Source organism: Argiope bruennichi, chromosome 8 (genome assembly GCF_947563725.1).
Source record: "Argiope bruennichi chromosome 8, qqArgBrue1.1, whole genome shotgun sequence".
Taxonomy (NCBI): domain Eukaryota; kingdom Metazoa; phylum Arthropoda; class Arachnida; order Araneae; family Araneidae; genus Argiope; species Argiope bruennichi.
Genome location: NC_079158.1, coordinates 106,552,609 through 106,577,033, shown reverse-complemented (window position 1 = coordinate 106,577,033; position 24,425 = coordinate 106,552,609). Strand labels below are relative to the sequence as shown.

The 24,425-nt window shown below is 28.4% G+C and overlaps 1 protein-coding gene across 2 annotated transcripts in view; it reads left to right on the top strand.

Moving 5' to 3' along the window:
- The first annotated feature begins 7,172 nt into the window (after positions 1 to 7,172).
- The window catches only part of LOC129981024 (growth factor receptor-bound protein 14-like), a 102,282-nt gene continuing 85,029 nt past the window's right edge, over positions 7,173 to 24,425 (top strand). For both annotated transcript variants that reach the window (XM_056091624.1, XM_056091623.1), the window contains exon 1: positions 7,173 to 7,353. In XM_056091624.1, the coding sequence (XP_055947599.1) occupies positions 7,328 to 7,353 (26 nt within the window). In that variant the 5' untranslated portion in view covers positions 7,173 to 7,327. The remainder of the gene's footprint in view (positions 7,354 to 24,425) is intronic.

The window sequence follows — 24,425 nt, the reverse complement described above, 5'->3', positions numbered from 1 at the left end:
TGCTTCCTGGAACTAGAGGAAGAAGATCTCTGAATCAGGAAGTTTTAGAAGAGATTAGGGAAGCAATTGATTCAAGGTTAATGGATCTGCGACCTATAAGCGCTAGAAGTGTAGCAAGGACTTTATCAAAACCATGGGCGACCATTCGGAAAGTCTTGCGCTACATTTTAAGACGCTATCCGTATAAAATTAAAATTTTGCAGCACTTGAAACCAGGCGATCCACAACAAAAAGTTAATTTTGCCAATTTTATTCTTGCCAAAATTGATGAAGACGAATTATGAATTCGAAAGATTTTGTGAACTGATGAAGCGCATTTTACTTTATTCGGATAAGTCAACACCCATAACTATAGGATGTGAGGCCTCATCCAACCCACATTCTGTTTTTGGGAAACCCTTGCATTCAATGTTTATTACAGTTTGGTGTGGTATGACTGCCGAATTCATTACTGGTCCATTTTTTTTCTTCGAAAATCTGACACCAACAGGGATAGTTCGCTGCACCGTAACAGGCACTAATGACACTCAATTTTTAGAACGTAATATGATCCCTGCTTTGCAAAACAGAAATGTCTCGATTCAACAATATTCATGCGAGATGGGGCACTACCTCATATCGCTCATTGTGTTACACAACTGCTTCACCGAACTTTTAGTGAAGATCGTATAGTTAGCAGATGTTTCCAAAATGGTGGCTACCTCGTTCACCTGATTTGAATCCTTGCGATTTCTGACTGTAGGGATATTTAAAAGTTCGCGTCTAAAAGGGCAAACCTGACTCTGTTGTTGCCTTAAAAAGCAGAATTACTAGACATGTCCTAGAAATTCGTCAGGAAACATTATGTGCTACTGTGGATCACGCTGTCTTGCGTCTACAGCATTTGATAAGATTTGAAGGATCCTATATGGAAGAAATATTGTAATACATTACGCGTTTTATATTTTTACAAAGAACATGTTATAATTACAATGTATAAAATATTGTCATGAAAAAGCGCCACCTATGACAAAAAGTTGAACTTTTTTTTTTTTATTGTGTAATTTATTTCCCCATGTTGAAAATATAACATGCCAATTTCTTCAACGTATACCATTTTTTTTTACAGTCTTTCAAACACTTTAATTATAACCACTCTGAATTTATGATTTATCATATTCACAGACAGACAAACACACAAACACAATACAAACTAGTGACAGTGGTTGCCCACAAACTTTTACGCATATTCTTTAATAAAGCTGCTGTTCTCCTACATAAAATTATTGATCTTGGGTACGGTTATGAATTCTGCAAGTGCTCAGCTTTTTATTTTCAAAGTCCTACACATGAACGTTTTGCTGCTCTGTACTATATAATAATGAAAACTGTGCATGCAATTTGTATGCCTTTCCTTTCCTTTGTGCGCATGATTGAAATTAAAATTTCAAACAGTTTCAGTCATGAGACCACGTACAGTCAGACCTGATTTGTTCTATTTGATGCGTTTTAATGCAGTAAATGAATTATTATGGTGTTGGCATTACAGCACCGTTGCAATGTTCTCTATCAGTGTACATATGCACAGTAATACAATTTGTACGGTATGCAATGTATGTACATATCACGTTAATAAGTTTTTAAACCAATTTTAACTATATTTTATGCTACTAGATTTATAAAGCGCATTGCGACTATGTTAAACACTTTTTTTTTATGTATATGTTATCGCTAACGTATGATTAAAATTGCAAATTTAAAAATGAAATAGAAAGAAACGAATCATGCAATGATCTAGACGTTCGATAGAAAAGAATAAAATAGGTCATATTTGATTGAAGCCGCTCAATATCATTTATGTATTTTTAATCTACACTTTTCATCGAAAAATAAAAATATGTTTACATACGATAATAAATGTAACTTTCAAAATACTTTTTTATACAAAAAAAAATCTGTATTCAATTCTGTCACCAATATGTATTATAAATCTCAAAGACGAATCCATCAAATGCATTAACAGGTTGCCTAACAACGGTAAAATGAATAAAATCCATTCAAGGACTTCCAACATTGTTGTCTGAATGAAAGAAATTACTTTATGTTCGCAGAATAAAAAACATGATACAAATTCTGTAAAAATTAATAATATGTTTTTAAGCTATATTTCCTTTTCCTTTCAAATTTCTGTTGAAATCTTTATGTTGTTTATTTGTGAAAAAATAAATAAAACTGGATTGCATGAAATGACGGAAGTTCTAAAAGCTGCATTCGTCGTTCGAGGAAATAAAATACTGTTGCTGCAGGAGGTGAAATGGAATGGTGTAATTAAAATATTTCAAAATTATTTGCAATTTTTTTTCTATTTCAACTATCGTTTGGTAAACAATTTCCAAATTTCTTAGAAATCGCAGATTTTTTTTTTATCAGCAGTAGTTAAAAAAAATATCGTTCTTTGAATGAAGATTAAATTTTTCTGTTCTACTTCAGAAAATTGTTAGAAGAGTAACCATCTATTGTATTCATTGAAATAGCATTAATAAGTTTTAATGCTTTGAGGATTAGAATTGCGAAAGCTGAGCATAAATGTCGGAAACCAAAAATTGATTTATAACTGTGCATCTGAAAATTAATCAAAATAAATGAATTAATTAAAATTAAGTAAAATATCCATATATAATCAATAATAAATTATTAGTATCAATTAAAATAAATAATCGATATTATCAAATTAATTAAAATATTTCAAAAGTCTTCGCAATTACTTCTCTACTTTAACTATCGTTTGGTAAACAATTTCCAATTTTTTTTTAGAAATCGCAGAATTTTTTTTATTAGCAGTGGTAAAAAAAGTATCGTTCTTCGAATGAAGATTAAATTTTTCTGTTCTATATCAGAAAAGCAGAAAATTATTAGAAAACTAGCCATCTATTGTATGGAAATAAAGTTAACATATCTTAATACTTTGTGGATCAAAACTGCTGAAGCATAAAAGTCGAAAACAAAGGATGATTTATAGTTGTGCGTCTGAAAATTAATTAAAATATTAAGAACATGAAAATGTTTTTTTGAAAATTATAAAATTTTAAATGCTAACATTGAATTTGAGAATTTGTAAATGCTAACATTGCAATTAATTTGAACTAAAGAGAACATTAAAACTGTAAAAAGTTATTTTAGATTAATATTCGCACAAAAATGCTATTCAGTGCGTTATTTTTTATTTCTTTGTGGTCATCTACATTAATTATGATTTACTAATATTTCGCATAAAATTTTCAAAATATACTGAAATGTATATTTTTAAAAATCTAGATTTATCTGAGGATATTGATTGAAAAGCACATGACGTTATTCTAAATTTTCACAAAAGTAAAGAAAATAATTATGGTTGTTTTGGTTGCATAATATCTTACAAACAAATTTGATGAGCGACTAGATGAACAGGTAACATAGAATTAACGCAGTTACATATTTTGGCAGTAAAATTCCATTCTCGGATTCTAAAACCATTCACGCTTTTGCACATGCGCCTGAATGTGTTTATTTAATCAAAATAGGGATGAAAAGACGAGGTTTGCATTTAATAATAAGATGAACTCGGATTATACGCGGATTTAGCAGGCGTAAAAACTGCATTTAACTCATAATGTTGTCGGGAAAAGATACTAATTCACAATAAAATACTTTAGAGTAATTTTTATTTACTGTGAGAAATCTAAACGTTGAATTATGATGAATAAATGGAAGATTTCTATTCTTAAATTTTGGCAATTGGCTTTTTTACAAAATAATACAAATTTTTTAAATTCTTTTATTGAATTTTTTGATAACATTTTGAGATTAACGACAGTAGATAATCTCAGTCATATTTAATGATATATGAAATATGTTTCATGTCAACTCTCAACGTTTTTAACCGCTTGAACTAGCCGGATAAGCAATCAATACGCAATTTTGACTTACAATAAAATAGTACGATCGGATACGAGACTCGTACACAAGTGGGAAAAAACAGAATGAAAAAGTATCTATTGGTGCGGAAATCAAGGTAAAAAAATGAGGAGAAACTCCGTAAATGTGCTCACACAGCTCACATCTTAGCGTGGTAGAATCGTCGAAAAGTGGTTGTCTCGGAATACTGAAATGAGCAATAAATTATGTTGTTTTGAACGTAAATGTGGTGCATCTAAATCACATCGAAAAGAAAATGCTATGTGATTGTCTGTAAATATTTTAACAGAAGAAAATTCGCCTTTCCAGAGTAGTAAAATGTTTTATTATATTCTCACCTAAGGAACTTATTTAATTATATTTTCCAATAATACTAATAAAATAGTTTAAAGATAAGATTAAGCGAATGTGTTTGTTTATCTAAGACTGAAAAGCGAGTAATTGCCAAAATGGGATTTTAAATCAATGGGATTATTATCTTGGATAAATCGCAAAGTGCAGAAAGCAATTCTAATCATTGGAAGTACTCATAAATAAGAAGTGGAACAAGTCAAAGTAATAAATAAATAAACATTAAAGACATCAAATGCTGTTCAGAAAGAAAACAACAACAAAAACTACCAGTACTTAGCTTTTATCAAAAGTGCGGAAGTAAGGAAAGATGAAGTGATACAAAGTAAAAAATGTCTATCTATCATACAGTCGGTTGAAATTGAGAATCAAAAAATATTTGCGTTTTCTGTGCTTAATTAAACAGGTGGTTCAAGCTGGACAACAGTTTCCTTAATTCGACCGATGACATAATTTTTCTAAACCCTCCCTTTGCTTTATATCATATTTTAAAAAAGTCACAATATTTTAGTGATAAATAAACTTTTAATTAAAATTATTGTTGTATAACTAACTGTACCTGAAAAATTGTCCAGATTTTCTAATTTCAAGTGGTACAGATTTAGTAACTTAGGTCTAGATTTTTTTTCTGGATTAATTGCACTCGATATAAAAGAAAGATATTTGCATTTGTTTATTTTTAAAGTATCCAATAAGGCTTGGATCCAGTAAAAGAAACGATTCGTAAAATATTTTTATAGTTACGAATAACTGAAATTGTATTAAAAGATCACATTTACTACTGGTGTATATTATTAATTACCATTAATTAATATTAATGATATATATATCATTAAATTATAAGAAAAGCTACTTAGTTAATGAAACTTTAGGAAAGTTTTCAATGTTAAGATAAACAGCATCGATGATGTAAGTTAAATATTCATAAAAAATTATAAACATATTTCATTTTTATTTCGCATATATACTTCACAAATTATCTAGAAATAAGAGCTCATGTGATAGAAATTATTTTAATAAATTGAAGTTTTCTGAACGTTGAAGATTTCGTTAATGCGTTATTGACAAAATTTCTCAATATGTTGAACTATAAATTACTACAAAACACTATTGAATCAAGTTACCTTAAAATCTGCGGGCTATGACACCCTCAAAGTTTTTTTTTTTTTTTTGCACTTTTATACTAAATTTTATAGAATTGTTTTTAAGATATCACGTTTTTCATAGTAAAATAATCCTTCCTCAGACCAAATTTTCAGTAAAATCTATTCAGAGAAAGTCCGTCTGTTCGGCTGTTCGAATACTAGTTAACATGATAATTACAAATCGAAGAGAGTTTGATAAATAAAATTCGGTACACAGATTTATCATCTATAGAGTAGTAGACACTTGTCAAATTTTGAGCCAAAACCAACAACAGGATGAGTGTCTGTCGGTCTGCGGTTTCAGAAACATTTAATTGCGCTCATTCAAAAACGAAATTGCTTAAGTATATCAAATTTAGTATGGGATTTTGTGATTATAAGTGTAGTTTTATGTAAAATTTTTATTTCAGTCGGTTGTGAAAAACGCGTCTAAAATACAAATTCGATGTTTAGATACGATTAATGCATGCCAGGGATATCTCGCCAAGGATGACACGATAGATTCAGTAAAACTACCAACAATAAATTCAAGCCAAAAGTTAATATTTCTTAACTATTATATGCCAGTGACATGTAAGGTGTTCTCTAGCACGACAAATTTATTAGAGAATATGCGAGAAAGTTTTGTGGAGACCACTACAACTGGTTTATATTTATAATAGTTGTTAATAGTGTTCAGAATTTTTACAAAATAAAGGAAATGAATGGAGTTCTTCATGATCAGTTACTGCCACGAGAAAAATGTATCTGCAAATCGTCTTTGATGAGTATAACCGTTTTTCATTCTGAAAATGTGCTATTCAGTGGTTTCAAAAATAATTGAATGCTGTCAGCGGATTAAATTTATGTCATTTGAGTATGAATTCTCTTTATTATAAATGATTTTTTTAGCAAGAATCTTAACAGGAATATTTTTTAATGAAGAAAGTTTGATCTTAATTAAAAATAATGACTTTTTAAATTATATTAGTTAATGACTGTCACATTTCAGAACATAATACATTTAGTCTTTACAGTTGCTAATAATTCACCTCTTATCCACTGAAATATATATAAAAAAATGCCTACATTCTCAAGTTCCATAGCTCAAAATAATTCATTAAAAAGTTGATTATTTGCCTACTACTATAGCTCTATTTTAAGTATTATTTGTTGATTAAAAATTTCGAAGAAAAAAACATTAATTTCAACAGAATTTTTCAAAAAAAAAATTGCTGTTCTTATTTTTTAAAATTCGATATTCTTTAAAGTTATTACGTCTATTCTCTGCTGGAAAAAAAAAAAAAATGCTTTTTCGTAATTTTATTAACTGTAATTGTATAAAAAATGCCATAATTTTAAAAGCGCACTCCACTTCGGTAATGTTTACTAACATTGTTTAATTCATTCCAACGCAAATCCTTGAACGTCTAATTTATGAATAAAAAAAAATCGCATTCTCAAAAACAATGATTGGTACAATCGTTTCAATTTAAAATACTTTTTTTAAAATTTACACGCATATTTATTTATTTATTTTAAACTTTTAACACTTCAATGAGCCAGCGTCTAAAATATGGCGCTTGAATTTAGTTGCTTGCGCGACGCTTTTGTGATCATATGCGCTAGCACGGTTTATTACTTCACTCATCCTTCCAATTTCGGTTGATATCAATTGCCCAGTTTAGCCAGCAGAGAGCGCTGCTGTATGCGTTACGTCGTCGCCTCTACGCTGTCGTTTGGAAAAATACTACCAGTCGCGCATTCAGTATTCGAGTGGCGAGAGCTATTGGAATTTTCAGTTACGAGTTCTTTTTTTGTTGTTCTGTTTACAGTGCTAATCTAACTGGAAAACTTCTTGTTAGTTTAACGCAAAATTAAGTGCATTGGTTACCTATATTGCTATCTTGGACTTCTTCATGATACCCAAAACAACATTGAATGGGTAAGTGGAAATGAAATATTGTTTTGGATAAGTTTGTTCCATGACAAGTAGGAACGCGAACGTTGGCCTTACGTGTGGTTTTCAAATTTGACGTTTCCCCCTATCTGTAAACATAGTTTGAGGAATTCTCTTTTGATGTAGAACTCTGCGGCTTTTGCGATGACGAAAACATTTTTATAACATTGCATCATTCCATGACTTTTTTTTTTATTTGAAGCCATTATTTTCGGAAAACTTATTTTGAGTATTGATTTGGAATTAATTCGTTGTTTTTGTAAGGCAATAACAAACGTTCAAGTTTTTCATAATTCTGCAGCTAAAATTATATATTTATAAATAATCGCTTTTTAAAAATAGATCTGTATTGTATATTATCTGTTATTGTTGTATTATTATTTATTGTATAGCATATTGAATTTTAATAAGTTTAAGTTTCCTAAAATGAATATAAATTAAATTGATTACGAGTCTCTTAAAATTACGAAATTAATAGTTTTCACGCATCTGAACTATCAATTCAGAAAGCTAGTTGATAAGTTCAGATGCGCATAAGTAATATTGCGGTAGTCATTTTATTTTTTTTAGAAGAAATTTTCCAGCGCTGTTGATAGATTCTTAAAAAGGAAAAACACAAAAGTTATTTTACCCGAAACTTCTGTGTAGATCTCGTGTTACGCCAGTTTCAGCCGTAAAATGATAAGAATGTATTTAGGAATCGAATGTCACGCAGCGTGTGTGGAGTCGTAAAAGTTACAACCTTTAACTTTTTAACTATTTCGTTTTAGAACTTTTATCATTACTATTAAATTTCAGTATTTTTTGTTAATTTTTTTTTTATTTAATACTGCTGCAAAACACTACCAATAATACAGTTTAATTTTTTCTATGTGTAATTTTAAAGATTTGTTTATTTAAAGCTCTTATAATATTTAATTAATTGAAAATCATTGCACGGTTATAAGTAAAATTGGAAAATTTACGATGAAAAAAATGTGACTTCAGTTGTCTTCAGTTGCTTCCTCGTGATACTGTTTGTAGAATAAGACTTTTTAAGTGTCATAGATATAGTTTTATAACAGCTGTTCATACAACTTTCACAATTTCTAGTGTTTTTCTAGAATCGTGTGTTCATGGAATTGATATTTTTTTATTTGTTTATTTACTCTTTGACATATAATACTGATATTTTTTCTCTGTGAGATTAAATTCTTCTACCAGTGAATGAATTGTAGTGATTAATTGTGATTGCTAGTTTTCATTCTTTTTTAATAATGCAGGTATTTTCTAAGTCAGTCCTGACAATTTTGTATTAAATAATTCGCTACCGAAACTTATTTTTCACTGTATTATTTTTGTTCTTTGTTGTTCTTAAATTAAGCAAATAAACATACATTTCCTTCCATATTTCTTTTATTACCTATTTAGTTCGTTATACAAATAATTTTGGTCAGAAACATATTTTCTCTATACATATTTGAGGAAAAATAAATTAACGTATGTTATTACACTCGTGCATTCATCCATATTTAAAGCTTTCCATTCCTCTATTACAGAATTTCGTTGGTGGGTTTTCTCCCGGAATTCCGGGTTTTTCCAATTGATTATTGCCGGAACTGATGACAAAATATGCTATCTTTGAAATAAATCAATACGGTTTGAGTTCAATTTCATATGGCTTTCTACAGTTATAATATGCGAAAATCGAATATTTCAAGTTTTGTGATTGTGTCATTTTAACAATGTCAAGCAAACGAGGAACTATATTATTTCTTTAGAATAAAATAATCTGTATTTTATTTTTTGATTTTTTTGTAAAAAATAAAATAATACAATTGCCTAATTTTTAAAAAAAATTATTATCAAAATATTTTAATTAGGTTAATTTATATTTATTCTTCAAAAAGTCCTCTATAATATTTCATTAAATAATTTGTTCTGTAATTAACAAGTTTGAGTAAAAAATCGGGATAATTCCAGTTACATTTTAATTGACTGAAAATTAAGATTTTCAGAAATACTTTTTTGCGTCTCAAAAAATATATTGAAGTGATATATTTTAGATATGTTGTTCATTTATTTTTAATTATTAATAGCTTGCATATTAAATGTAGAAAACAGCATTTTTTTTAGAAATACAACTTTTGAATTGAATTAATATTGTAATTGAAATGTAATTATGGCTAAAGTATAGTGATGCCTAAACCATTAAGATGATAGACCCGAGTATCTTATTTTGCTTTGTTGAATTTGGCAAGATTTTATAACAAATCTCAGTTTATTCGTACTAATTTTAAATTTCTATAGATGCGGGGGTTGCAGTTATTTTTTTCCAGCACCCATACTGAAGCAATGTACCCAAAATATTATTTAATTATGAATGCACAGGCATATAATATGTCCATTGAAATCAAAAACTGCTTATATGGAAGTTTGTAATTATCAACAGAATTAAAATCGAACTATGGAATTTCTGATATTGTGCAATAAAAAATGCACAGCTTTCGAAGATTGTTGGTTGGGTTCCGTGTGAGGGAGAGGGGGTGATATCACCATTTTTTACTAAAAAAAGAACTATGATTTAAAAGAATTAGAATTTAAGGAAGAAACCTGAAATAAAAGAATGAAAATGATTTCCATGAAGAAATAAGATGTTTCAACCAAATGTATTTTAAAATTAGTTAATAATTCCCATAACGAAGGAAAGATCTGTTAGAAATTCAACATTATATATATGAATTATATAACGATATGTTTATATTAAATAAAGAATCTATTTATAGATTTATATATAAATAGGAATATTACCATTTAACCGTTGCCCGTTTATAATACAGTACACTCCCGATTATCCGCGGAATTGGGTGGCGCGGCCGCCGCGGATAACAAAAATCGCGGATAATCCGAAAAAAGCTAAAAACGGGTATAGAAAAAAAGAAAACAGTCATTTCAACTTTGAAAAATCGTTTCATGTACAATGAAACGTAAAATAAACAGCAGGAAATGTTTAACTAACGCTTAATATTTTAGTATATCACTCAAAACTAACCTAAAATGCATTTTGTAAATGAAAACAGAAAAGTACTTTGTACTTACGAGAGGCGTCAAGGATACACAGAAAAATGAATGCATATGTATTGTTTTAATACTGTAATGTATTTTAATTACAAAAGCATAACTGTAAAACTGCACCTTTTTGAAAAAATCAGTCAAAAAAAAAAAAAAAAAAAAAACTTTGTGCGGCAGGCGCGGATAACCCGCCCGCGGATAATCGGGAGTCTACTGTACTTGTATATCTATTAAATTGCATAGTTGTATTATATTCGTTCCCTTATTATGATTGAATAAAAGACGGTCAACTAAGTGTTCTGAAGTTTCTTTTATACAAAGTATGACCTCTATTTTGAAGAATTTTAACTTGCGCTTATGTAAGTTTCGTAAATATTTCTTTATTTGCGTAGCGTCATGAAGTTGATTTGCTGATAAAATCATTATCATTTTTCTCCATCAACATCTAGTAACAAAAAGAACGATATTAAATCTTTATCAGTGGAAACGGAACAAAGTTATCTGTTTGTTTTGAATCTGTCTACGTAGACACACCCCATTTTTAGATCTCATCTTTTTCTAAGAGGCGAAATTAAGGGACAGATCTATTCTCATTGGTGTAAGAACGTTTGGAGTTTTTGTTCGGGTTTTTTTCCCGCCATTACATCATGCGGTTGTCTTATCGAGGCAGAATATAATTGTTTATTCTGAATGACATCAGCACTTTTTCGACTTGCGAAAATGGAAAAAAATAAATAAAATTTTAGATAACGTAATCCGGGATTTCGAAGTGATTTGGATAATTTCATAAATATTGTTTATACCATGTTTGGCCAACAAAAAGAATTAAAGAAATAAATGTTGAAACAAGTAAACGTTTAAGATTTTCTGAAAAAGAGCTTATAAAAAAATACTTATTTAAAGAAGTTAAACTTCTTAGACCGATAAAATCCGCTGTTCTAACAAAATTTAAATTGCAATAATTTTTATGATATATAGAAAATATTTTTTTTTGTATCTTTTATATGATGTCTAATAAAGACAATGACTGACATTATTTACTTTTTTATTTATTTATTTTGCTCTGAGTTAATCAAGAAATAAAAAATCATTATGTAAACAAAAATAAATATTGCTTTGAGAATTAACTATCTTAGTTGTATTTGGATATATTGAATTTTGAAACACTGAAATACGGTTTTAATGCTTTTGTGTTACCTTTGTATTGTTAGCACTAGAAATAGGAATCTGTTACATTTATCAGTAAAAGTAGCTAATATGAACCCCCTTTAAGCAGTTTTAATAGTGTGAGTCTATAGCTAATTACGCACTGTAATATTAAATATTCTTAATTATTAAATGGCAAAACAACTTTGAAACAGTTGTCAAATTGAGCAAATCCATATGTCCTAAGTCTATCGTATTTCAAAGCTACATTCCTTTAAAGAATCATTATCTTTATTATTATTAGTATTTCATTTTCAATTCCAGCCTTGTTTGTTCTTTTATTTGACGCATTTTCTGAGAACATAATTGCCAAATTTTCTTAACAACAATTGTGTTCACACAGGAGTTTGAAAAAGCCGAGAATCTTTGTAAATAATATTTTATTGATTTATATGAATTTTTTTGGTTTCCTTATTAATTCTTATTACTGTTAAAGCCTTATGAAATTTTCATCACGTACCTGTAATAGGTAAATAAGTTGTATTTTCTTTCGATTTCCTTCTTGGATAGTGATAAATATATTTTTTACTTGTATAGCTTATTAAATTTAAAATTATTAAATTACATTATTAAGGTTAAATTGATCGATGATAGATGGCAGAGTGAGATAAGCTGAGCAGTAATATTTTACTCAGTTTAAAAATATGTTTGCATTTAATTAATATTATACTCTTAGAAAATAGAGCTTATTTTTGTTTAGGGAATATGTGGTATTAAGTGGTATTTATAACTTTCGTTATATGAAAGTAGGTTCAGTATTGATGTACAATCAATTTTATTCCTTCCCTAATACACTCGGCTTCATTTGTGATTAAAGTACCATCATATCTTATTTCTTAAATGTAAAAACTATTTTGGTATAAAATATTATAATTCACAAATTCCTCCTATCGTCTGAAACGTTCTTTAATTAAAATAAGAAAATCAATGGAACCAAATGATTTTTAAAAACTGCTTATAGTTCATTTCTTTATAAAATATTAATATTTAATCTATACTTAGTGAATGTTTTGAGATAATTAATTAGTTAATTTTTCATAAGTAAAAACATAAACCAAATTAATAGTTGTTCTTATAAAGTGTTAACTTTTAAATTCTTTTTCTTGTGCTCTTCCAGAATTCTGCTAATATTTTGATCGCCGTTTTTCTTATGTATTCTTGCCCTTCAATAATAAAAAAACATTGCAATAAAATACATATAAAATTGATTTTTAATCTAATTTGATAAATTTTAGAACTTTTTTTAACTATTTCTTATGGAAATCTTATTAAAAAGTAGTTAAAAAAAAACAAGTGTCAAAAATATTTTTAAAAAACAAAAGATATATTTAAAAAAATAAAAGTAATTCAAATTTTTACTGTTGCCTAGCAACAGAGTGTCTATGAGTTTCCTTATTTCAAAATGATCTACAGCCATTCAGTTATTCATTAATTGTTGAAAAATAAAAATTGGGACAGAAATAGCACGGAATGGATATTGGTATCATTGAAAAACTAAAATTTAGAATTTTAAGATGTTTAAAAAAATATATCTTGGAAAGTTACTGCTGCTTACCAAAGTTACTGCAGACGAGTGGCAACATTTTTAAAAATTTATAGTTATGGAATATTAAATTAATTTTGCAATTTGAAAAGTGGCATTATTCTTGTTTTAAATAATAAATATGCTCTGATAGGTTAAATTCACCTCAGTTCTTTTGGAGATGTGAACAATAAGTTATTAAGATTGTTGGGAACTTACTCCTAGCAACTAGCTTGCTTATCGTATTACTACTTGTTAAAAAAAACTCCATTGCTCTCAAATACATGTTTATCGCACGTGGACTATGCGCAAGAAAGACTGTGGAATTCTGTACAAATGAAAGTGAATGTTATACAACGCCATTTTATTTCTTTGGCGCTGTAATTCGTAACAAAGTGTATTATTGATTAAATATATTACAATAGATATTATCTTTTCAAAATGGTGTTTACTTCCGTTTTCTTCATTCCAAAAAAACAAGTTCAAAAATTCCATATCATTGCTACATGAGAAACTGAAGAATAAAGGATGTTTAAATGAAAGCTTTTGTATATCAGAAATATCAGAAATTATCGTCTGCGTTAATCTTTAAAAACTTTGTAACGATTTTAATTATAATCAAACCGCGTGAAATAGTTGATGCATCTTTCATACATCTAACAAAGTGTTATTTATTGTGTTGACTTTTGCTTATTTTGGAAGAGGTTAGTACTAGGGTAAAGCTTTTTTTTATTTCTATACTAATTCTTTTTAATCTTATTAAATAGAATTTTGAGAAGGATGCTGCATTTTTCTGTTACATTATCTATTCAGCGTCTTAGTAAATTTTAAATTTTATTTCCTGTCTTTGTTTGGTTAATTGAAATAATCTATTCATAAATTAATGTTGTTCCTTAAATTTAAATTAAATTTTTAAAATAAACATTTTTTTTTGTTCTTTTTAATAATTTTTTTTATGTTTAACTGTAAAAATCAAGAACATGTGTGTGTGTTTTTTTTTTTTGTTTTTTTTACACGGTCTATTTAATTTACAGGGTTTTTTTTATATTATACTTTAAATCATCTTTGTATTGAGAAAACTGGAAGCAGCATTTTGTCCATTTTGTAACGTTGTTTTGATGCAGCTTGCTCAAGCATTCCCGCACGTCCCGTTAATGCCGACATTAAGCTTCTTCACCTTGCTTTGAATGTGGGTCGTGAAAACTCACCTTCCTCTCTTTTATCTGTTTGCCAGTTGGCGATAACCGTGACTTGAGAGTTGTTTTCGAACTGTCGGAGTGAACCGAATGCCTCTACCTCTCCTCTTAAGCTGTTTTCTCTCTACTTTCATTTGGCACGAGTCGATTTGGGATGAAGTAATGGGGTCTTGTTGCTTGCAGAAAAAAGGTGTTATTGGTCACGCGATTTCGGACGACTCTCGATTCCCAATCTTAGAAAAAGTAATTGCAATCATTGCTTTCATATTGGAGAAATTAATTTTGTCGGCGACAGAGTTACATAATTTGTCCATTTTCCTTTGTTGGCCGAATAATTTTGTGTTTTGTTAGACAGGGCTACATTTTTAATTTTGTTTCTGCAAGAAAATCTCTTATGATTTTCTTTTATGTTTTTTATATTTTTTTAATTTGGTATTAAAATAACTATCATTGGAAAAGGAATGATATTATGCATTGTACTGCCCATATTGTCTAGTACAAGAGTCTAATAATTATTTTGTTAGTTGATTGACTTAAAATGTTGTTACAATTAAAAATACTAAAAAAATATTGATGTTTTTTCAATTGATTATACAAGCTTAATTCTTTTTCTTCCTTATTGCTGTTGCAAATATGTGTATAAACTTCGCATAATTAAGTATAGGATAATTGTGCGGATAATACCCCGTAATGATATGTTTCCCAATCATGTATTTTCTCATTACCTTAATCGTGATTTCTTTAAATATAAAGAGACATTTTTCATTTGTTTATTTTTTTCCCATTGCGACATATATTTCATAACAGTTAATGACTGTTATGACTTAATAGTTTTTAATTTCAGTTGTTAAAATTTTCAAATGAAAACTATGAGACATTTATGTTGGAAAAGATTCGTTATTAAGTAATTCATTTATTTTCTATTTCATTCGAATGAATTGCTTTTAAAAATATCCAATCTGATAATATGCAGGCTTTGAGATAAAATTTAATTCTATTTTATTTAAAAATTTTTTTAAATACCTCGATTTAATCTAATGGAAATGTTTTTCCTTTATTTTTGCTGTTGTATTTTTAGAACAGAACAGTGGATGTTATAAATACTTCTTGTGAAATCGTTTGGTTGCGTAATGGAACATTCGATTCGATTCACTTTAAGTTGCTCGTTATATTTTCTGCTTTTCAAGTTGTTAATTCTTGACTTATTTCTATGCAATTTCTGGAAATCGTTTTCAGAAGAAATATTTGTATCCGAAAGCTATTCGTTAATTTTGAAAACAAATCGCTTTTTAACTAGTTTCGATCGACTCCTGTTGGAAAAGAGCAATTATTCGTTTTTAAAATAGTGATAATGCATGTTATCACTTACAGAGTTAAGAGAAATCCTCTGCACATATTTTAAACAAACGTGAAAAGATTTTGGCATTTATCCAGTAAACATAAATTTACGACACGTGTATAGATATTTATTACCATTGCTTTTATGTGTTCGGCATTTTAGAAAACTCTTATGAATGCTGTTACTGTCAAATTTAAAAGGATGTTATGATTTTTGAAAGGTCGTTCACTTTAGGCTTGTGTAAGGCATTAATTTTTTTTCCTGTCGTATTTGATCATTTTTTGGTAATCCATTAAAATTTCGTTTTCCATTATGAAATAAAGTTTTGTTTGTTTTGAAAATAAGAGCACGCTATAAATTCTATTGTTTTCATTTCTAGAGTTAACTCTTTCTAGAAAAATTTCCTAAAGAGCAGTTTTTCGGAAGCTTTTAGCTAATATAAATAGAGCCATTTAAACTAAAAATTAGATAACAAATGTAATGAAGGCCCCATCGTTAGCGTTAAATTTCAGAAAACCATTAACATATTAAATGGGTATGAAAACTTGCAAATAATTCGGAACTTTTATTATAAAAATGAAATAATTCAAAAAATTTAGTTTGGGATATTTTTAAACATTATTAAAATAGTGATTTCAGATATAGTTTATGTATTGAACCAACTTTCCAGAATTATTTGAATTATTGAATTCTGAAAGAATTCAATAACTTTTTTGTGAGTTGGAAATAAGAGAAATAAGTAAACACTTTAAATAAGGAATTTTAGAAATAAGTTAAACATTTTAAAATTTACCTTATCTTATAAAATATCTCAGGAAAATCATAGTAAATGTTTTTAACCCTATCATCTTACCAATATTCAACTGACTGGTTTAAAGCTTAATGAAAAATATCATTCTGTTATTACTTTACCATTTACTTAATAGCAAAGGAATTCAAGAAAACATCGTCATTTTTTTTTTTCTCTTTTTGATAAATATTCCTTATTCAGTTGTTTACGCGCTTTTAATCTTTTCAGTGCTGAGTTGTTTATCTGTTGCATTTTTTAAATCTTATTTTTTAGCTATTTGTTACTTTTAAAACTCGTGTTCGTGCGTGAACTGATTTATGATAATTTCCAACCAGTTGAGAAAGTGGAGTAATCCATTTCCGCTTTTATTTCATAAAAAAGTAACGTGACAGATGTTCATTCAGATTTGCAAACTGCCGAATGAACTGAAAAATTCATAGGAAGATTTGTCTTGTATTACGTAACATATTTTTGTGAATGAAATTATAATAGCCGTTTTCATTTTTTATTACTTGTTTTAATACTTTCGAAAATGTAGAGCTAATCTGAGAAAAGTGTTTTATTTCCTGTTTATTTCTATGTCTAGAATAACTTTATTTGTGTGGCGAATTTAGGATTTAACCTCATCCAATACCGACTTAACCTCATCTAATACTGACTTAGTCGCTTTAGGAATTGTGAATTTGTTTATAAATTCACAAAAATAAAATAAAAAATAAAAAAGATAATAATGTATAGAAAGAATTGAGAATTTTTAAAAACTTTAGAAATTTTATTTTATATTATTGAAAAATGTTTTAAATTTTATTTCTCTAAAATATTTGGAAAGATTAATCAGTCAGATTTAGCTTTGTAAAAAAAAAACTACATTTAGTTTTATCATTTTTTTCTAGAACTTTTTTTTATGATTAAAAAGTATTGTTTGTGAAAGTTTAGGTATATCAAAATACCTAATATTCGTAAACAACCTGATGTCCTGTTATTTTAATATATCTGGTCAATGACATTTTTTTAGGGGGGGGGACAAACAAAAAAATTCTACATTAATTTCATATTTGTATGTGTGCATTTTTTAAACTTTTAATTTCAATATGTTTCTAATTAATTGTTAATTTCAATATGTTTTTCTTTATTATATTTACACTTAGAATAAAAAAAATTTGTTTTAATAACAATCCATATTCACAGCGAAAATTGTGATATAATAGAACTTTTATTATCAGTGAATCAATATAGAATAAGAAACAATAAAGAATACTAAAGATGAAATAAACGTTTTTTATATATTTATTCTTTTTTAATTTACAATTGTTGTTATTAAAAAGGATATCCGATATATTTATAAACTACTTATTGAATTATTAATTGTATAGTATAATTTTTGCACAATGTGGAATGAACAACTTCGGGGATTGAAGCATATCAAGAATTATATAAATTTCTAATGAATTTTACTATATTCAATAAAATTCAACATATTCCAAATAGAAAAGTTGAGTCTCTCTCTCTCTCTCTTTTCAATAATGTTTCAACTTTCAGTATCTGTTTCTTTTAAAGACAAATTTGCAGGGCCGTTTCTAAATTCTTTTCGAAATTTCTGCTTGATTTATGCATATCACTATATGTACAAAAGGAATGCTTTCTGTACAGCTAAAACATATTTAGTATTATAATAATATTTTGCTTCATTATTTTGCCATCTGTTTCCATTCTCCTTATGGATGAAATGGGATTACATTTTTATTTCATCTGTGTTAAAACGATATTAAAGCTAATTTTTTAAAAAAATTTTACTTGCTATAAGTACTATCTACATTTTTAACTTTTACCCATTGATGGAGAATAACAAAGCTCGCTTAATAGTGCGATTTTCGTTGAAAAATACTTCATATTGGACTTTTACTGTATTTCCTTTTTCACCTCCATGTAAGAAAAATATTGATGACGCTTCTGATTCTAAAGGCAGTTGAATGCTCGCCTAAATGTTGCAACTGCAATGTGATTTATGTTTCAGATCAATCAGACAAATGAAGATAGCAGAGCAATCAGCTGAACGACGACACCAAATTGACCTTGAGCTCATTAACGTAATCTTGCTTTAAGTGTGACATTGAAAGGCTCGTATGATTGATGCTCAACTTGTGACAGTTCCTAGTTCCTGATCGCACATTTACCAAATCGCCAATGGGACTACTCATTCTCTTGGGTCTTCTAGGGATGGACTTGCCGATTTAGAATTTTTCTAATGAGATAATACATCTGGCTATTACAAGAAAAACATAATGTTGTGCTAAATTTCCCTTTAAAAACATTATTTATTCTAATTATCAATCACTTTCCATTGGTGCTTAAATGTCAATTGTGTGGAAACTTTGATGATGATTTCTTTATTTCGAATCATTTGTCTGATTGTGTCGATTTTAGAATTTTTTTGAAGTTACTGGAGACTATCATTAATCTAGCTAGATAAGACTTCCAGATTAGTAGAGTTTCATTAAAAAAATATTTTAATAGCCAAACAAATTTATTATGAGATATACAAAGGTATATAAAAAATTATGCTGTACATAATAAGTATTACAAAATTAAATTAAAAATTTGAACAGCAATCTATAATTTACGTCACGTTGGGATCATTGAACCCATTTTACACTATTTTGATATACGGGGTAGTCTTGAAGTGAAATGAACAAATATTGTCGTAAAATAGTTGTTATAATTTGGTATATGATTGTTGAAGTGTATTTATTGTAAAGACGTTTATAAAGTTTTTAATAAATCTAGTAAATTTCAATGTGAACACCTTGATTATTTGAAGAATGTCAAAGCAATATTCCAGTTCTCGTCAAGTATTGTCTTACATTTCGGCTGTCATACTAGGCAGCATCTGCGATCCTAACTTTGATTGTATCAATACTTTCAAATGATATTATAAACACTCTATATTTTACGCAATCCAAAATTGAAAGTAAATACTAAAAGCCTATTTGAATTCATGTTAACTACATTAAACTTTGTGGCTTAGCGGTAAATTTCGGTTTTGGGACCTTAGGCCTAGTTTAAAATCTGATTCCACTAAAGAATTTTTTGGATCTAGTACACTTCAAATCTGTTGCTGTGTGCCAAACGTCCTCACTCTGGTATGGTGTGGAAGCTTGTCAACGGTTTATCAGTTCAGGTTGAGTTCTCATCATCTGATACCATTCATAACTTCAAGGACTGTCTCATTTTAGTCCTTTTGTTGCCTCAAAATGGATCGTTAATGTAGCTTAAATTGAAAGGCCGCTTCAGGTATTTTTGCATATCACTAAATTGATATTTTTATAATTTAAATCGCAATTATTTTGATGCAGAATATTAAGAATATTTCTTTATAAGTATTTTGTTCCTGTAACACGTTTTCGCACTTCTGATAGTTGAATGCCGTTGTCTAGGGACTTTTCTGATGCTGAATCATTTAAGAGCTGTTTAGAGTTTTAATTGCTGCATTAATTCTCCTTTTTATTTCTCTCCTTGAAACACTTTTTCCATCTCTATTTACACTAATTAAGTACATCTCTCGCGATATCTCATTAGTTAGTAGGTTAAGAACCTTCCGTGAACGCCTCTTAGTCTGCTGTTTCAAATAATTGTCCTTCGCCATTATAGGTCGGTTAGGGTTGTGGTTTTAGGGTTTGGCAGGCTTTACTTAAAAAGCACACCTGCTATTTTCGAACGCCCCATCCACCATTGCTCAGGTGGAAAACATTGGCAACATTTCATGTGTTACCAGAACCGTATTTTGTTTCGAATCCTTTTATCGCTGGCAGCCTTAACTGTAAATCAACCATTCCTGCCAACCGGGGGGATTATTTGGATTTACTTTAAGCTCTTGTTTTCTTCTCTCGCCCGTTTTATCGCTGCTGGAAGATTGTGGTTAGATTTTGCGTCTCTGATGTATTCCACATCCTTTTTGGTAAGGGAATGGTGTCATGGTCGTGCAATTTTTTGCCGACTCTGCTGAATTATTTATTTCCAAGTCAAGCGGTTATGGACAAAAAAGTTGTGAAAAACTGTATGGGTGGGGGTGTTTTTTTTACGTAGGTGTTATCTTTTGGTTTTAGTTGTTGGATTCATTTTATTACAATAATTTTTTTTCGAATTTGTTTACCATATTTTAGTATTTTTTAAAATATTGTTCCAAGGGTGCCAATTTTATATGTTCTTATGTGTCAAATAAAAAAGTAAATTTACTTGGGTCATAAAAAAATATTATAGAAATGTTATTCAAAGGTGTTTTAATTTTAGTATTTCGAAAAGATACAAAAAACTAAAAAACCATGAACGACGGTAAAAGTATTCGATTGATTAAATATTACTTTCTTTATATTTAGTCATCGATATTTGTAGTATTATTATCGGAAAGTTGTAGAAGAAAAGTGAAGCACTGCCATATGTTTTTTATCATGTTTAAAAATCTTGAATTTCAGGATCTTGCTTTTTTTCTGACCATAACGTATTACTTGTTGGTAAGTATTGAATTCCAGTATTGAGTATTCAGTGTTTGTTGATAAATAACAGTTCAAATTAAAATATCCCTATTAGCACAAAATGTCCAACAACATTGTTACGATAGCTACACGATATTGGATTATTATTTTCAGAATGTTGGATAACATCGTGGAGATATCGTACAATATCTTGTGCTAATAGGGATATGAAAAATTACTTTTGAAACCTGTAATTGTTCGTTGTAATAATAGATACGTATACATGCTTTATTGGTAATATTCAAACTATAATAAAATACTAAAAGCTCCAAAATTCACAATAAGCTTATCATAATTCTCAAAACATTTGATGGCTCTTTTATATTGTAATTACTTTTTGTTAAGTCAATTAATTATAATAGCGCTATTATTAAATATTAAGCCTAAATTATTAGGAAAAAATTAAATCAAAATTCTGTTTTTAGATATTTTTTCAAAAATGAATATTAGTCTGATATCGAAGCATTTAGTAGTTAAATTGCATAATTATGAACTCCTTTAAGAATAAATTCTGACATAATTCTTAATTCCTTTATCTGGCATCTAATGTAAGAACTTGGCTCGAATTTCGTTCTTAGATTTTCCATCCTTGACTTTTGACGGCGATCCAGAATAAGTATCGGAGATAAATGAATAATGTCACACAACCTTCTGCCGGTGAAACTACTATCTTGAGAAATTGGCACACCTTGCCGTTCCTGCAAGAGATCTGCAGAATACTTTTCGGCTTATTCGATGTGTGATGACATGGTTGGGGAAGCCGATGTCGTAATCGCAGTTAACAAACACATTATATAATAGATGAAGTTGCATGACATAAAGTCTCGTGATTTTTAAAATGTATTGTTGGAGTAGTATGAAAGTGAATCCTGCAAAAGTTTCCATTTGAAGCAAAATGATTTATTATATGTGTATATGTATGATAAATTCAGTATATCTGCGCCTCTGAAAATCTAATAACTGTCATTTTAAACCTTAGATTGATTTTTCTCTACCGTCTTAATATCGACAACCCCATTTAAACTACTGACCTAATAATTGTTTTATTTCATTTTCCAAATGTGGAGAATTCTTGTCTTGCACATAAAACCTGAAGGTGCTCCTCCCACGCTCATTTTTTCTAACTTCTTTCTTCGCCTTGAACATGCATATTGAGTCTCGATAAAATATATCACAAATGTACATGGGTTGTATAACAGAAATTAACAGCTACAAACTTCTTTAATTTTTCATCTTTTCTTTATTTCATGTGGCATATCAAGATAAATAAAATTATTTTTGGTGCTTAACAAATTTTTTGCTATTTTGAAATGTCAAGATTTTTCCTTTCTTTCTTTCTTTTTTTTATTTTTAAACTCGCTACAAATGGAATTTGAGGTTCGAAAAATTAATGCTACATGTTTCTTTCATAATTTCATCGATAGTTAAAAAAGAAATTTTTTAATATATATTAGAGAAAATATTTAAATAGGAATCGTATATTGCTTTTTACGTTTTCCAGATACAAATAAAATTTATAATTAAATATTTCTTTCTGTGAGAAATTACTTGAAGATAATAATTGTACTTATTATGCATATTTGTTCGATATCGTTCTCAATTATTGCGAAAATGTTCATCTCTGATTTGATAATTAAATTATTTTAATTAGCACGACGAACTTTCTTTATAGATTAATAGAAATAATTCTCTTTTTTTTTATTACGAATTTAATGGAACACATCTCTTAAATAGTTAATAAAGGAGCTATATATCAAACTGAATTGCTAGAAACAGATGTCTACTTTTCAAAAAAAAAATTATTATTATGTGGAATTTCATTTACTGTCAAAAGGAAAGTTGATTAAAATTTACTAAAGAAAAAAAAATGACGGCTAAAATTAATTACAGCAATTCGTATAAAATCTTCGAGAAACTCAGTTTCTATTATGCTTATAAATAATTGCTTTTACGCGAAATGTTTTTCGCTAACGAATCATCTCTAAAGTAGTTAATAGAATCTGTTTAATATCCCCCCTTTTTTTTCTTATTCCTGTGGTTTAAACTCGAGTTAGTGTAATAATTTAACAGGAAGGCATAGTGTAATAATTTAATTGCAAAGCGTTTCTAGTCATAGTAAAAAAGTGATTGAATTTATTAAAAACAGTTTTTCTGAATGCACATTTCACTTAGCTAAAAAAATGTAATAAATTAACTTCTCGTCATTAATGTTTAATTCTCTATCATAACATGGTAGGCTCTTGAAATTAAGTTTTTTCTCAAAGATACTACCAGATGTTACCCACTATATGAAATCGAAATTTAATTAAACCAGTCGATTAACTTTGAAGACATTGTATTTTTATTGAGAATATACAAGTGTATAAAATTTTAATGTCTTGAATAAAAAAAATTAAACGATTTGCGATTTACAGAGGCCGATTATCTTGTTTATGAAAACGTATTAAGGAAAACAAGTTATTTCTGCATTGGATTTGGCAACAAATGATTTTCAAAAACAAGGCTCCAGCAAAGTTAAAAAAATCAAAACTGTTGATTGATGGATTAGATTTCTAATTGAAAACTTGCCATTGAACATTTTTTATACATGAACTAGATTTTCTCTAGTATAATACGATATTTCAAATGGATTCAGCTTTGTAGTTTTGGTACCATCATACTCAAAACAGATTTATGTCTATTCTTTTTCCGTAAATTAATGGTAACTGGCGGAATGACAGCTACCTTCAGAGATACAAAAGAAACTTGCAATGATTCTTTCAATTCAATCAGTAATAAAAACGAATGTGGTTGTATGACTTTCGCTGTTCTTGACAGGCCGTTGTTGAATCTCAAGCTACCAATTTTGACACATACATACTTTGACGATGAGAAAGTGTAAATGAGATCAATTTTTTCGCGGAAATATTAATCAAGATTTTAATTAATGAAAAATTAAACGTAATTTTTACTTTTCTCCTAGATAACTTCCGAAAATATTATAACTCAAAAATGATTCATACACTATATAACAATTCCAAAAATTATATCCATGATGCTATATATTATCGTGTACAGTGTTTTTGTTTTCATTTTTTTATAAATTTTTCTCGTTTTTCACTAAGGTTTACAACTACTTTTCCTTCATTCATGTATTAAATTATTTTCATTGTTGCTAGCAAAGTTTTATTCTTTGTTTTTCTTCTATTTTTAATATCCAAAAACATAAAATGTGGAATTTTTTTTTTCTATATTAAGTTTTCTGTATTGTTTATTTCTGTAATAGATTTCTTTTTAAAATATGCTTTTAATAAAATTAGTACGAGTTTGATGTCAATCAAGATCAAAATTTTAAAAATATTTAGCTTTAATAAACATTAAAACCAAATCAAGCTTGAAAGATTCAATTGAAACGTTTCGCAACAAATTATCCTGGCGAACCAGC